The 15,358-nt window shown below is 34.8% G+C and overlaps 1 protein-coding gene across 1 annotated transcript; it reads right to left on the bottom strand.

Moving 5' to 3' along the window:
• Positions 1-1,810: 1,810 nt before the first annotated feature.
• Positions 1,811-4,178, bottom strand: LOC133821441 (protection of telomeres protein 1a-like). Its single transcript, XM_062253738.1, has 5 exons — positions 4,072-4,178; positions 3,898-3,974; positions 3,724-3,782; positions 2,676-2,825; positions 1,811-2,076 (listed from the first exon to the last, which is right to left on the bottom strand). Exons 2-5 carry the CDS (start codon positions 3,950-3,952, stop codon positions 1,858-1,860), a joined length of 483 nt encoding a protein of 160 aa, XP_062109722.1. The 5' UTR covers positions 3,953-3,974; positions 4,072-4,178; the 3' UTR covers positions 1,811-1,857.
• Positions 4,179-15,358: the final 11,180 nt, after the last annotated feature.

The following is a 15,358-nucleotide window of genomic DNA, read 5'->3' on the forward strand; positions in this document are numbered from 1 at the left end:
AGGTATCCAAATTTATATTTAATAAAAAGTCTTACTACATTACACATGCTTTAATTGAAACAACATGAGATACATACAATCTGGCATATCAAAAAAATAATCCTAATTACTTGACCTACACACCTACATCTTACACATATAGTAATCAAATCTCTTCATCTTTATATCCAAATTATTTTCTCATAAATTTATATCCAAAATATTTTCTAGCATGATCAACTCACCCCAAACCAGTGTTAAATTAGAATAACCCTCACATAGACTAATCACATTCCTATGAGCTAAGTTCAAACTACAAAATCAAGTACCCAAAACGTTAACGTTCTATCGTATCATCTCAAAAGGGCCTAATTTCACAACTTCCAAGCATCTTAAATATAAATCAAACTGCATGCTCACAAGACCATAAAATACACATAGTTAAAGCCTAACCAATGCAGAAATGAAACCATAAGCAAAAGAAGCAAAAATCTGCCAATATATTATAACACTCATATTTATAGAATACAGCCACAAGCCCAGAAATCAGAAATGAGATAACAAATACTAAATATTAGTAAGAGATAATAACAATACATCAGTAACAACAATAGTTAGGCATCATATTGCAATTAAGTATAAAAGACAACATTATCCACAGTTGATGATGATTAATTTGAACAAGATTAACTAAAATCCTGATACTTTAAATTTGTGTATAAACTTTAAATTTTGCTCCACAAAGCAAAGCATATTTTTTTAAAAACAACTATGACATCAAAACCATCACAAGCCAAAATGAAAAAAATACATATATATATTTACCTATTAACAAATAAAAGCAAGGTCAGATTAAATAAAATACCTTAGAATATTATAATTACAAAAATAAATGTAAGTGAAATGCAATATTAGTAAGACAAACAATTTATGAACTACACTCCTAAACAACTCTTAAAAAACAGAGTATTGATAAGATAATACTTCACTAAATTTTGACTTGCAATAACAAATATTCCACGACTGTTTTATATTATACCATTGGACGGAAACAATAAACCTCTAAAAGCCAACTCAGATTTGGGTTAGCAAAAATAAAACAAAGGATGAGGGGTTCAATTAAAAAAATCAAACATCATATCCCCTAATGTACTAGCCTAGAAAACAGTCACAATCAACACAAACAATTCAAACAAATCAAACAACATAGGTTTTCATCCATATATCACCGCAACACACAAAATTCTCAGAACCTACTTCACTAAGACATGCAAGTTTTCAACCTTCCGTTATCACCGCAGCACACATAATTCTCAGAACCTACTTCACTACGGATGAATATCTAAGATATCCAAACTCGAATAAAGTTGTAAAATTTATATTCAAAATTGTGAAAGATTTAAAAATAAGAAAAAACAAATACAACATACCTCTTGCAAGCCAAGTACCAATCCAATGGTTTAAGATCAAATTATATTATAGCTCTCAGGAGACAAAGACCCAAAAACTTAAACCAATAAATCTTAAATTACATGGTAAACTATCTCAAAAGCTCTAAAGTAAGAACAAAATTTCCACACTATGTTCCCTTATCTAATACATACTTTCTTGGTTGTATGAAACAATGCAACAAACATATGTGCCATGATTTTTTTAGTACATTAATTTCTCTGCACTTCTTGCCCCATATATGTATGAGCAGTTAAATATGATTAGTGCTACCTAGTAATCGAAATTCAATTACACCGACTATGCCTATGCCCTTGTGATTGATTTTTTTTAGATGAGTATTGTTAACTAACAACTAACATACTATACAATTTCCAACCAACATACTATACAATTTCCAACCAACATACTAGACAATGAGTATCTATCCTAATCAACCACCAATCTAGTGCCAAATATTTGATACGGTCGACTCCCCCAAATATTAGATTTATCCAGATAATAAGATTTCAGGCAACATTTCACCCATGGTGGATTTCTAGCATCTTCCTCCACTTCTTTTCCATCATCATTTGTAGCCACTCCAAGCAATGCATTTCGCTTATTCGTCAGTACATCAATAGCTGGTTGATCACCAAAAAACTTGTTCTGCCACAAGTTGAAAATAATACAATCAATTGAAGATAACAATGGTAAGGGTGCAAAATAAGAGTAATGCAGGTGACATATTTTACATAATAATAATAAAATTGCACAGCCAGCCATATGACTTAAAATGACAGATTCTATTTCGAAAAGGAAATATATATATGCGACATTATGTGGTGCAAGATTTTGGTATGAAATATGTGTCCCTAGCAAAATCCAGAAAATAAAAAAATAGAAAATAACATAGAATGCAGTGTGACAAAGAGAAGAATAAGTTTTTCTAATGGCAAAATCATTTTTCAGTGCACTAGAAGTTCCAAATTTTATTTTGTCAGTCTGCTGGAGGAGAGCATAATGCAGTCAAAACATGTTCCACGTGTGTTTTTAACAGAACAATTTCTCTATAGCCAAAAGAAAAGAGCAGAAGAAAGTATAATAGGGGACAACATCAATGGTTCAGTTAACATCCTTGTTATAGAAAAGTATTAAGATTAAAAATAAAGGCTAAAAGAAGTATCACATGTATGGCCGTCAGAAAATCCAAAACAAACACATTGAAACCATAACATAGAAGTCAAATAACAGGATCAAGAACTTACACCATCTTCCCCATATAAATATACATGAATTCTGGCAGTTGGGTCCTCTAAGGTCAGCCTAACTCGGTAAATTCCACAAGAACAGAAATCTTTAGCCTGCCATGGATACAATGCTACTACCCGTACAACACATAGGAACTTAGCTGTAACCTGTCAGATATGAAATTAATCAAGCAGAAATTATTATTATTATCATCCTAAGCCAGCTAATAGCTTACTAAATGTGTAAGGATGCGTTTTTTTAATTCAATATGTTCATAAGTTGTAAAGGTTTAAAAATCCAGATGTGAGAGCACTAGCAATTACTTAAAAGGTTCCATAATCATTAGTTCAATGGAATGAGTATCAAAAGCTATACATGAACAAAATGAAAAGACAAGCACTAAATCATGATTGAAAATCACAAAAGTTTGGATGTCAGTAATAGTTGCTAGTTAGGATTAGGAACTGTCATAATAATGAAATTGTTTACATGAATGCATAGATGGTGCCATAATCCCAATAAAGACATTATAAAACTAAGTAATGCATTGCAAAACTAGTTGATAGATAGACATAACTAGTCTTGTATACTATTATTGATTAAGATATTTCAAGATTAAGTTTAATTATATTATGAAAAATTAGAATTTTATAAAGTTTTAATTTCCTAGAATAGTTTCCTAATTAAGTCAGAGCTTGTTATTTTGTTTATCTATAAAATAGGCTCTTGGCCATGTGAATTATTTGTAAAACGATAGAATAAAAAAAATCAAATTATCTCTCACTAAAACTGTTATCTTTCTCTCTAGTTCTTTGTCATTTCTGTCCATGTCTATTTCTCTCCCTAAATTATCCTCTTCTATTGCTCATTCTTTTTTCTTTCTTGGTTATGCATCAGTAAGGAGTTTTAATTCCAATGTCACATTCAATTAAGATGTTCAAAAAAACTGATCTATTGTTTATTACTGGATATTTTATATAGGAAATTCTAGAATGTGCTCATAGAATCAGATTACTGGGACCAGAAAACTTGAGAGCTACCAAATAAAATAATAAAATATGATACCTCTGGATAGGTAAGAACATCCATTAAAGTAACAAATGGTACATCTTTGTAGTCAGCCTCTGCACGATGACGGAACAAGTAAACACATCATCATCACTTGAGAATAATTTTCAAATAATGAATGGTAAGCATAAATAAATATACATATAAAATTAACAAACTGAAAATTAAAACCTGTAATAGGAGAAGTCCACGGAAAGCTCCAGTATGGATTTCGCCCATATCTCATACCTAACCGCTTATTATATAACCTGAAATAGTTATTGCACAAAACTCACCAAAACAAAAGAAACAAAGAAAAAAATAGAAAATAAATTAAAATAAAAAATAAAAAAGCAATCTCCATACCTGAGTGACTGAGAGAGGGAATAGACTGAGAAAATACCTAGCCCATGCGCCGTCGAGCCCAAACCCGAGACCCCCCCACCTTCCGTCGAGCCTAGCCCCCGATCAACCAGTCGTTCCTGTCGAGCCCAGCCCCGAGCCCCCTGCCGCCGTACAGCCCGACCCCAACCCCCTGCGCGACCCCCTGCGCAAAAGAAAATGAAAAGAATGATGAGAGAGAGAGAGAGAGAGAGCAATACAAAACAATTATATTATAAAAATATTTCATTTGGCGCTCTTTTTTTCTTTTGCCACTTTTTATTTCGAGAATTTTACTTTACTGCATTTTTTGTGTCTATTATAATACTTTTTCATTAAATTTATGTTTGTGTGTTGTTAAAAGTGGCTTTAGTTGAAATTCAATTTTAGATTGAGAAAGACAAGTGTAAATGTAACCCACATGAACATAAAAAGGCTCTTTTAAATATAATAATTGGGGTCATAAACATGAAAGAAATGAAAAAAGGTACTAGTAAAATTAATTTAAACTAGATTGAGTTGATTTATCAAATCGAAATATTCTATTGATTTCAGAAAATTATGTTTACGCATATTAAAAAAGCACAATGCAGTAATTGAACTATTAATTATTCCCAAGTGTTTTAATTGTGATTATTCATCCAATCATTTTTAAAACTCAAACATGTTAAGAAGAACAGAAAGTATAAACATCTTTAATCAGCCTAAATATACAGAATAAGTTAAATGACATTCTGCAAATCAAAATAAAAGCCAGCCATACTTCTTTAATCATCATTGTGTTATCCTGTAGGTGCGAATTCGATGTTAAGAATCTGAACACTAACACAAATATAGTGTATTGGTTTCATCTTCATCAATCTTTAACTAACCTCTTGCTTCACATTCTACCAGGTGAAAACATAGACAGAGAAATCCATTTAAGTATATATGAGTTATAAGAAGGCACATTGATAATACTTGACATCCAGAAAAAACCATGATAGAAGACATTACTAGTAAACAAAGTAAGAACCTTTAAACAAAGAAAATCAAAGAGAAATTACAAGAAGAGAATCAAAGAGAATAATAAAAGAGAATCAAAGATATCCACTAGATAATTAAATTACCTTATCCATTGACCATTCATACTCCAAGTCTAAGGAAAATACACTTTCTGTTTTTCTTTCCTACTTAAATGGAAAAATGTTTTTGTTGATGGATCCTTATTCCTAATCTTTTAATATAAAAAGAATAATTATATTAAAATTATATGTGGGTAGAGGTGTTGTTATAAAAAGACAATCGAGATCAAATGAACTGACATATGTGAAGATTCACTTCACTTATATTAACTGGCTTTCAATAATTTATTCCCACAAGACAGAATATCTCATAAATACCAAACAAAAACAACATAAAATCTTTCTCATAATGTTAAAGGTCATCCAAAACATTCAAAAACAATATCGTGTGGTCCATAGGTTTGGTGTCACACACTAGTAATGAGGTCTGACACTCTAATTCATCCAAATTCCCTACATCGTGAACTCTTCTCATGTTGGCACATTCAGAAACAATTGTTGTAAACTGAAATATAAGCTAATAATTGCTCTAAAGTGAAGAATTTAGAAAAGAATTTGGAATTAACCAAGAAATAGCAAACAAAGATCAAAATTACCTTTAGAGAGACTTGTGTTTCCTATTTCCAAAGACCAAAGAGATAAGCAAGAAATGAAAAAAAAAACAAGAAATAAATCTAATGTTGTACTATACCACGAGACTAAGAGAATTAGACCACCTAAATGGGTGGCCAATGAGTATTGAATTAACTTCCTATGTTTTGAGAATGAATAAGGGCAATTTCTTACAGTTTATACATAATATGTCTATATAAACATGTTTTGGTATAATAAGAGTTGGTCATTACCTTAAGTGCTTCTCCACTAAAGAGAATCAAACCCATGTTACCAAGAATAAGAACCATAAACTGGAAAACCCAAGTGATGTAATATATTTTTGTTCCTTGTAAAAAAGAAAACAATTCAAGCATTCATTGAACTACATTATGATTTATATGTGATGCAACCCCATAGACTCGATACCATGTCACAAGCTTTTAGCAACATAGTTGCTATTTTTCTCCTCCTGTTAGTTTCATTATGACAACAATTCCTGAGATGTAAAGGTATTCTTCTGAATCATGTGGAGGATTGTTAAGTACATTTTGGTCTCTCAAAACGGTGACATCTACCACTCCCACAAATCCTTGTTTGGAATCGAAACTAGAGGAGTCACCACCAGTTTCAGCCTCAACAACCAAGCAAGCATACCTATATTACGGATTCAAATAATGAATTGAATGAAACTTTTTAAACTCTACTAAAAATTGTTCATCTCAGAAAGCTTCTATTGTACCTATCTTGGGGTGAGTTTCTAAGCTTATACATAAGCCCAGCAAGCACTTCGGCCTGTAAATAAAGCATATTAAACAATACTTTTTTCTTCCCTTTTTTTTAAAGATAACGCATTAAAAAAATATGTAAATATAACAAACGGAGAATAAAACTAACCTTAAATAACTCAAAAAAAAAAAGTCGTTAAAGACAAAAGCAGATTCATAAAAAGCTTGAGCTTGAATATGCGATGCTTCTCTTATCTCATCACCAATTGGAGCCAACCTTCTGACCTTCCAACCAAACTCAGTAGCCAAACACCCCAACTCTAACTTAACATTAGTTACACATTGACTTGTCTCATTATTCTCTAGAAGTCCCACTTCTCCAGCTGGCGAAGTAGAGCCAGGAGTACTGCAGTTCTGCACCAGAAATAAGAAAACAATCAAATAAATAGATGTCTATAGATTTTTTTTTTCATTCAAACATTCAATCAAACATCCTAAGTACATTAATTATATACTTAAAATGTATATTTTATAAACACTTCCCACTAACTAAATGAATCACAGATAATGGAACACCACTATCAAATACACACATTTTCAACAAAATCAGTAATACTCAATCAAATTTATTGAACTATAAGTTATTTTGTAGAGAAAAAAAACTCATCGCAGAAAGAAAAAAAAAAGAGAAAAATACCAAAATATTCGTGCCTGTCACTGTGAGGGAGATGGAGAGGCTGAAATGCTCGGCTTGCATGGCTCTAGGCTGGAGAAGGTGGCTGGGCGAAGAAGAATGCCCGAAATGAAGGCTGGATGGAGCTAGCTGGTCTCACGTAGGGAAGAAGGAGGCTTGGCCGCACACAGGGAAGAGGAGAAGAAGAGCTCACCTCCAGTGTTGTCGTTCGCCTCTGGTGTTGTGTGAGGGCTTGGGCTCGCGTGGTCGAAGCTTCGGCGACCTCTGAAGATCCCTAGCCGGCGCATGTAGGGGAAGGTAGCGGTCGGTCTCCACAAAGACAAAGGCGAGAGAGAAAGAGTGAAGGAGAGAGGTCTGGTGGGAGAAAGAAATTCAAGAGAGAGGAGAGAGAATGATGAGGAAAAAGGAGAAGAAAAGAAAGAGAAAGAGAGATCTGAATTAAGAATTAGATAATAGTATAACACATTTTTTAGTATGGCGATTAAAATTTTTTAAGGCCCGCCATTTGTTTTTCCAATTTTCACTTTACTGCTTTTTTATATTATCAATTATAGTACTTTTTAAATAAGCTTATATTAATTGTAGAAAGTATTATTTGGTGTAGTGCATGTAAATGAACTGTTGCTCTGATACCAACTATAATGACCCAACTATTTCTAAGACTTAGATCATTAACTTTACTAGACATAACTACTAGGTTTGAAGAGAACATGCATGAGAAAAATTCACAACTTTATTGAAAACTTTAAAATAATATTTCTAATACATAAATGAGCTCATTGTTTTAAAATAAAACATAACTTTAAATGAAATTGTTTACAAAGCTATATGCGAAAAATACAAAAAAATGTAATTTAAAGAGAATAAAGAAAATAATGTCGTCCTCGAATAGACAGGAAGGCCATCCACTCCATTCACCTCAACACACACACCAAGCTTCCAAGAATCCTTTTGCCTTTGTATTTATTTCCCTGCATCACACTAAAAGAAAAGGAGTGAGCCTAATGCCCAGCAAGGAAAAAATACTACTAACAACATAAAACATATACATATATCATATCATAAACATATACTATATACTATGAACATATACTATAATACTACAATGGCCATTATATTACTTGGAGCTTGTCAACTAAGCAAGTCATATGCCCAATAGATTTGTGGGGCTTGCTAGCCAAGCAAGTCATATGCCCATAAGTTATTGGGGCTTGCTAGCTAGACAAGTCATATGCCCAAGGGTCTATAAGCATACTATACATAATGTAAACATTGCATAACATAAGGTAGCATATCATATAAACATATAAATTTCTATCTTATTTTCCTTACCAACACCGAGATAATTGAGAGCAAATGTGGAACTTGGAACACTCCTAAAACCAGCAATAAAAATTGTGAGTATTTCTAAAGAGTAAAGAATAAATGTGGAAACTAAACCTTCAAAAAAAACTTACCAAGGAAGATCTTTAAGTTTCAAGAGCCTAGTCAAAAACCAATATCAAAAGTTAGGATCTGAATAAAAGGAACTAAAGAAAGCAAAAGAGTTTTAGAGAACTAAACTTAAAGAATAAGAGTACCTTAGTTGACCTTAAGGATTGGTATAACTTCAATACCGAAATACACTAATCCTCACTTCCCAAGTGTTTTATAATGATTAAGAATGGCAAAGATTTTCCCAACCCAAGTGTTTATCCAACTTATGGTCTCACTAGCACCTTGGAGTATGATCACAGCTGAAGAGTAAGTGGAAGGGCTGGGTACTAGGTCCTATTTATATTGTTCTAGGAATAAATATCTTCTTTTTGGCTTTGAATAAAAATAATAAATAAAATTGAAAATAATTGAATATTCGTCAATCAGAGGTTGAAGACTCGGTCAAAACTATCCAGGGCAGGTCTAAGGAGTCAAAGCTTGTTTTTAAAAATCAAAAACAAAAAATAAAAATAAAAATAAATGTTTATAAGGGTGATATATTGCCCCTATGTGGCGATATATCGGCTCTGCCCTATTCCCAAGCCTCTGTTCGTACGATCGTGCAATGTGAACGTATTTTCTGTATTCTTCGTTAGGCGATATATCGGCTCCAATGCTGCGATATATTGGCATACGTGAATATTTTAAACACGTAATTGCACTTTTTCAGAATAATTAAGGTTAGGTAACTGCTTTGACCAAGTCAAACTATGACCCTAACAGTTTCTGGTGAAGACTAAAGCTTAAATTTCCTTATTTTATCATTAAATTACTAATTCCTTAATAATCATGCTTATGACAAGTGTCATAATCCTATTGGCTCTATGTTAACCTTAGGTTATAATAAATATCATATTTATGACCGGCAATATTAATCAAACCTTATGTTATAATTAATATTCTTAAACTATAGGTTAAACTTATAAAATCCATAACTATTGCTAGGATTTTCCAACTAAGTCCCGGTTTGAACAAAAATCCACGAAATCTAAAATACTACAATTACTACTAACTAGCTAACTAAGTAAACATTCTGGGACTCTACACCTGCTAAGAGTTGATATTCTTCCCGTGAGGCTCTGCACATCCTTTTTCTTAGTGGGAGACTTCATTTCAATTAAAGCCTTGATTTTTTGTGGGTTAGCCTCTATGCCTCGTGAATTAATGATGAACCCATGAAATTTTCCCGTGCCTACTCCAAATGAGCACTTGAAGCGATTAAGTTTCATGTTGTAATGCTTCAAAATATCAAAGTATTCTGCTAGATCTTGAACATGCCCCCAACCTTTTTTGATTTGACCAACATATTATCGACGTAGACTTCTACGTTGTTGCGTATCTAATGCCTAAACATCATGTTGACTAGCCGTTGGTACGTCAAGCCAGCGTTTTTGATTACAAAAGGCATTACCTTGTAACAATATAAGCTTATGTCGGTCCTAAAGATGGTATGCTCTTCATCAAGAGGGTGAATGCTAATCTTGTTATACCCTGAATAGACATCCATAAAAGTAAGGACTTCATGCCATGTCGTAGCGCCAATTAGCTAGTCCATCCTTGGCAAAGGAAGGTAGTCTTTTGGGCATGCTTTGTTTAAGTCTATGAAATCAACACAGGTCCTCCATTTGCCATTATTAGGCTTCGGTACTAGAATAGGGTTTGCAACCCATTCAAGGTAAAAAGCTTCTCTTATAAACCCATTTTCTTTCAGGCTTTCAACTTCCTCCTTTATGGTCTTAGACCTCTCTTTGTCGAGCAACCTCCTTTTCTGCTGAGCAGATTTGAAATTTTCCTTGTCGATATTCAAGGCATGGCTAATCACAGTAGAGCTGATACCCATCATGTTTTTGTGCGACCAAGCAAACACATCTTGGTTGTGATTTAAATGTATGAGTTCAAGTTTGACCTCTTCAGCTAAGTTTTTTCCAATTTAACAGTTATGGATGAATCTTCCAGGTCGAGCGAAACCTCCTCAAGGCCCTAATGCCCAAAGCGAGGATCAAAGTACACTTCCTCACTTTGGGCAGCATCCTACATGAAGGTGTTTTGCTCCACGGAAATGGAGAGCAAATTATTATTATGTTGAAGACGTTAGCACCCAGGAGGCAGGGTCGCAGGTAAAGTTCTACGAAGTGTCACTTTGGGTTTCGTTAGGAGTACTCAAAGTTGAGCTACAAGAAGAAAGGATAGGTATGAGAAGATTTGATCTGAAGCCACAAAGAAGCTAATGAAGAATGTCTGAGGAATAGAAAGCATAACAGGACTAGCGAGTGTGTCATCTATCACATAAGTATCTCCACAGAAAACTACATCAGAGATGAGGAGAACAGTAAAACTTGAGGTTAGACGGAATGAGTGGTGTCAAATCAGAAAAAATTCAGAAGACAAGGTAAGAATTGATTGGTATCTGGCAATGCTGGAATATGTGTGTGATATGGTTAAGTATAGAGTGATAGCATAAAGGACCTGATCTATTATGAGGATATGGAATTGTGGGAGTGCATCACGGATTGGGCACGCCCAGGCGCAAATTGACGCGAGGATGGATCGAACCTTGCGGGAGGTGAAAGAATGGAACATGGTTGATATACTTGGGACGTTAAGTTGATAGTTATGCATATCATAAGGTACCTGAGTGATGGGTATTAGTGAGAAAGATAACGTTGAGACCCAGATGTGGTGAAAAGTAACAGACGGATGATCAGTGTTTGAAATCCTCGATTGAGCGAGGGGAAATTTAATTGGAGGCGGAACTCCTAGCTGGGAGGCGTGTGTCAGTCAAGGAATAACACTATAAATTGTAATGGAGTGGACAAGGCAACGACTGAGATTGGCATCACGTTAGTAGGTAATGATTAGCTGTTGAGTGTCACTTAACTATGGAATCCAAAGTGTGGGCTTTGGTTGAAGCAGGGAAGGACCCTGCCAAGGTGGTACAAGTTAGGATACCAGGATCGAGTGAAGGATCCAATTAAAATTTGGCATATAAATGATAATTCTGAATGGATATCATTCCACCTCCTAGGGTATGTTGTACCGGGAGGGTTGATCGGGTGACGGAATTTAGTGATTTCTTTTGGTCACTGAGGGGTTAAGTGATGTGGTGGTGTATCGTGGGAATAGACCACTTTAGACCTTAAGTAAGGTGTTTGGACATGAAAAGTTTTAACTCAGTTGATTGAGTTAATGTAGTTGGTTCAGGTGAACTTGTTTCAGGGTACGACGCCGATGATACTGAATTGAGACCCTATACTATTCTAAATTTTTGGAAAGAAACTAGAGAACAAAGAGAACAGAGTGGGAACCCAGAATTATCAGTTGATTGCAAGTGGAATAACAGTCTGAAAGCTTACCAGATATCTTAAAGAATTAAGCGTTGACTATGCAAATACTTGGGAGATTAAGAGAAGTGTAATCCCTGATAAGTTAGTCGTGGTGGAAAATGCTGGCGTCTTGTTAAAGTAACACGACATAGGACATGGTAAGAGGTGAAAGATAGTGAATACTACCATTTGGCATTGGTTCAGAGAGAAAGCCAAAAGAGGTTGTTGGAATTCTTAAGGCAGGAGTGTCTGCCTATCTGGAAGAATAAAAGAGCTGGTAAATTGTTAAATTTTGAGAAAATAAAGTTCCGGAAGGAAAGATTTGTATCTCTCTACATAATAACAGACGAAGATTTGTATGGTGTTCAGAGAAAGAAGGGAGAGTTCTGACTCTTGATTCAACATAAATTCTGAAGTTGTACCAAGGGTTAGGCCAGCGGGGCCTACCAATTGATCCCACCTAGTAGAGGTGATGACTTTTGGGTATCTCTGGAATCAGGAATAAGACAATGAATTGGTCATTGTAATCTAAGCAGACCCTGAAGCTTCAGCAGGGTTGCGGTACAAGCAGGGAGCTAAAGAAAGTATGGCTATTAGACAAGATCTTGTGGGATAAGATTGTTACTCTTGTAAGAGTGTTGTCGAGAAATAAAGTAAAGGTGGTGGACCTTGGAAATTATGGCCAGAGATGCGGGTTTACTGACTGATGTGTTTGGGTAAATTTCGAGGACGAAATTTTTATGAGAAAGGGATAGTTGTAACGACCTAAACTTGCTATTAATGCTTGGAGTCTTGATTAGTGTGCCTGGAGGGAAATATTTGTTATATTGCATTAATTTTTGTGAATTTAATGAATATGTGATTAGTATGCATGTTAAGGTGAAATATATATGCATGTGGACCCCGTTTGTATGATAGGGGTAAATTGGTAATTTTAGCCCGCTGTGGGCATATATGTGATAATTGTATTATGTGATTTGTACCACGTGAGTGTGGTGTTATTATGGTGATGCACGTGCCGAGACGGTCCTAGAAAGCTAGTTAACTCAAAAGTCACAACGGGATTTTATACTCGGCTCGGGAGGAGCCTAGGGGTATTTTGGGAAATTTTGTGAGTTGAGTTGAGAACTAGTGGTTATAGTTATTGGTGATTGAGTAACCTGGGTAACCATTTGTAACTGTTGTGAGTAATAAGTTTAGATGGAAAATGGTAGATTTGAAATAGAAGTGAATGGACTAGAGTGCCCTTGAAGGTTTAGTTAGGAAAGGATTATTAGGAGAGGTAATATGGTCATTTGGCAGGGGGTTTAGACAAAGTTCAGCTGGGTTAAAGGGGTACACGGTTTAGGCTTGGTCATATTTTGGTTTTGTAAAAAATAGAGAGAAGAAAAGCTAGAAGGAAAAGCTAGGGCAAGAAGAAGAAGAAGAGGTGTAGAAGGAGCTGAAATTTTGAGACTTAGGAGAAGAAGCAAGGGAGCTTAGGGTTGGATTCTTCATTTAAGGTAAGGATTCTATGTAAATTTAAGGCTTGTTTCTGTTTTGATTTGAGAAATTTAAATGCATGAGTTAAGTTTTTTTTAAGTTTTTGTTGAGTTTTCTGAAATTAGAAATCAAAGGGTGGATTTTGGGTGTGATTGTGTTTTGATCTTGATACTAGTGTTTATGGGTTGTTAGATGGTTCATTTGAGGCTTTAAATTGATCTTGGGGTTTAGGTAATTTTTTGGGATGATTTGGAGGGGTTTTAGCTCGGGAAAAATACAAGAGAAAACCCAGAAATCTGGGTTGCATCAGGATTTGGGGCTAGCTGCTGGGCTCCGCGGCCCTTGAGGGGAGTGTCGCGGCCCTAGACCATTTTGACAGCCAAAAATTTGGGTTTTTAGGGCTTTTGCCCGGGGACTCGGGGGATGGTTCCATTGTATTGTTTTAAGGAATTAGAGGTCCCGAGAGTACGGGATTGGTCCCGGGAAGTGGTTTTGGGTTGGTTAGTATTAAAAACTGTTTTATGTGTGTTGTGACTAGGATTTCGGAGAGGCTCGTGCTAGAGGACCGTGCTTGTGGCCTTGGTGCATCAGAAAGCTCGGGATACAGGTAAGAAAACTATAGCACCCGTAGGACAGGGCATGGGCCCATAGTGTGATTGCAGGGCATGACCCTATATTGCATTACATGTTAGGGTGCAGACTTAATTGAATTGATATATGTTTGAATGTTATTTGAGTTATACTATTTGTGATTATAGTAAGAAGGAACGGCAAAAGAGCCGAAACGGCAAGGAGCCGAGAACGGCAAGGGAGCCAAGAACAGTGAAAGGCCGAGAACGGCAGCTGGGCCGGAAGTAACACTTAGCACGGGAAGTGCTTGTAGACAGGGTGGGACCCCAATGGATACAGGGGATATCCTTACGGTGAAGACCGAGACCCCAGGCTTAGGTAATACCTCTAGGACGGCATGGTCGTGTTTGTTTAGTTTGATGGAAAACTTGTTTATCTATGGATAATCTAATATGTTAACTATATAATTCGCATATGTTATATCCTGTATGAGTTTTCTTGCTGGGCTTCGGCTCACGGGTGCTCTGTGTTGCAGGTAAGGGCAAGGATTGAGTCAACCAGCCATGAGTACGGAGAGCGTGAAGCGACGCGTACATGTTTGGCCTGCCCGACTGCTTTGGTTGGGGGTTTATTCGAGAAATGGTTTTAATAAGCTCTGATTTTTTTTAATTAATCAACTGTAAACTTATTTTAAGTTGTAAATAGTTTTCAAACCTTATTTTGGGATCCCAAATGTTAAATACTAGAAGTTTTCAATGAAACACCACATTTTTTTAAAGATTACAGCCTTGACTTTTGCTTAGTCACACTTTTGTTTTAAAAATCTCGGTTAGCGAGTTCTTTGCACAAAGTTTCTTTTAAAACTCACTTAGTAATGGCTCTAAGGTAGTAGGGCGTTACAGTTTGATAGAGAGAATGTGTATTGAATATTTTTTTTTTCAGGTTTATAAAGATAATTAACTAATTTAATTCATCTTTATTTTATTTAAAATAAAACTAATCAGTTATAACCTATTTAATTATTTAATTTAAATCATATTTAAAAAAGAATAATTAAATATATATAATTAGACAAACAAATTACTTGTAATTCAAAATTCAAATCCGTGGGATATGAAATATCCCTGTATTGCGCCACTTACTGTGCAATATAGCGAATGGCATGAGCAACATTAGGGTTTCCCCTAATTTCCTCATTTGTTTATTTAATTAATATTTAAGATAATATATTTATCCCAAAATAAATATCCATTAATTCAAGATTAACTTTATCTTAAAATATCAGTTTTAGATAAATAAATATCTTATTCTAAATACGATAATTATTAATCTCTAATTCTATTA

Source organism: Humulus lupulus, chromosome 3 (assembly GCF_963169125.1).
Source record: "Humulus lupulus chromosome 3, drHumLupu1.1, whole genome shotgun sequence".
In the NCBI taxonomy this organism is placed as follows: domain Eukaryota; kingdom Viridiplantae; phylum Streptophyta; class Magnoliopsida; order Rosales; family Cannabaceae; genus Humulus; species Humulus lupulus.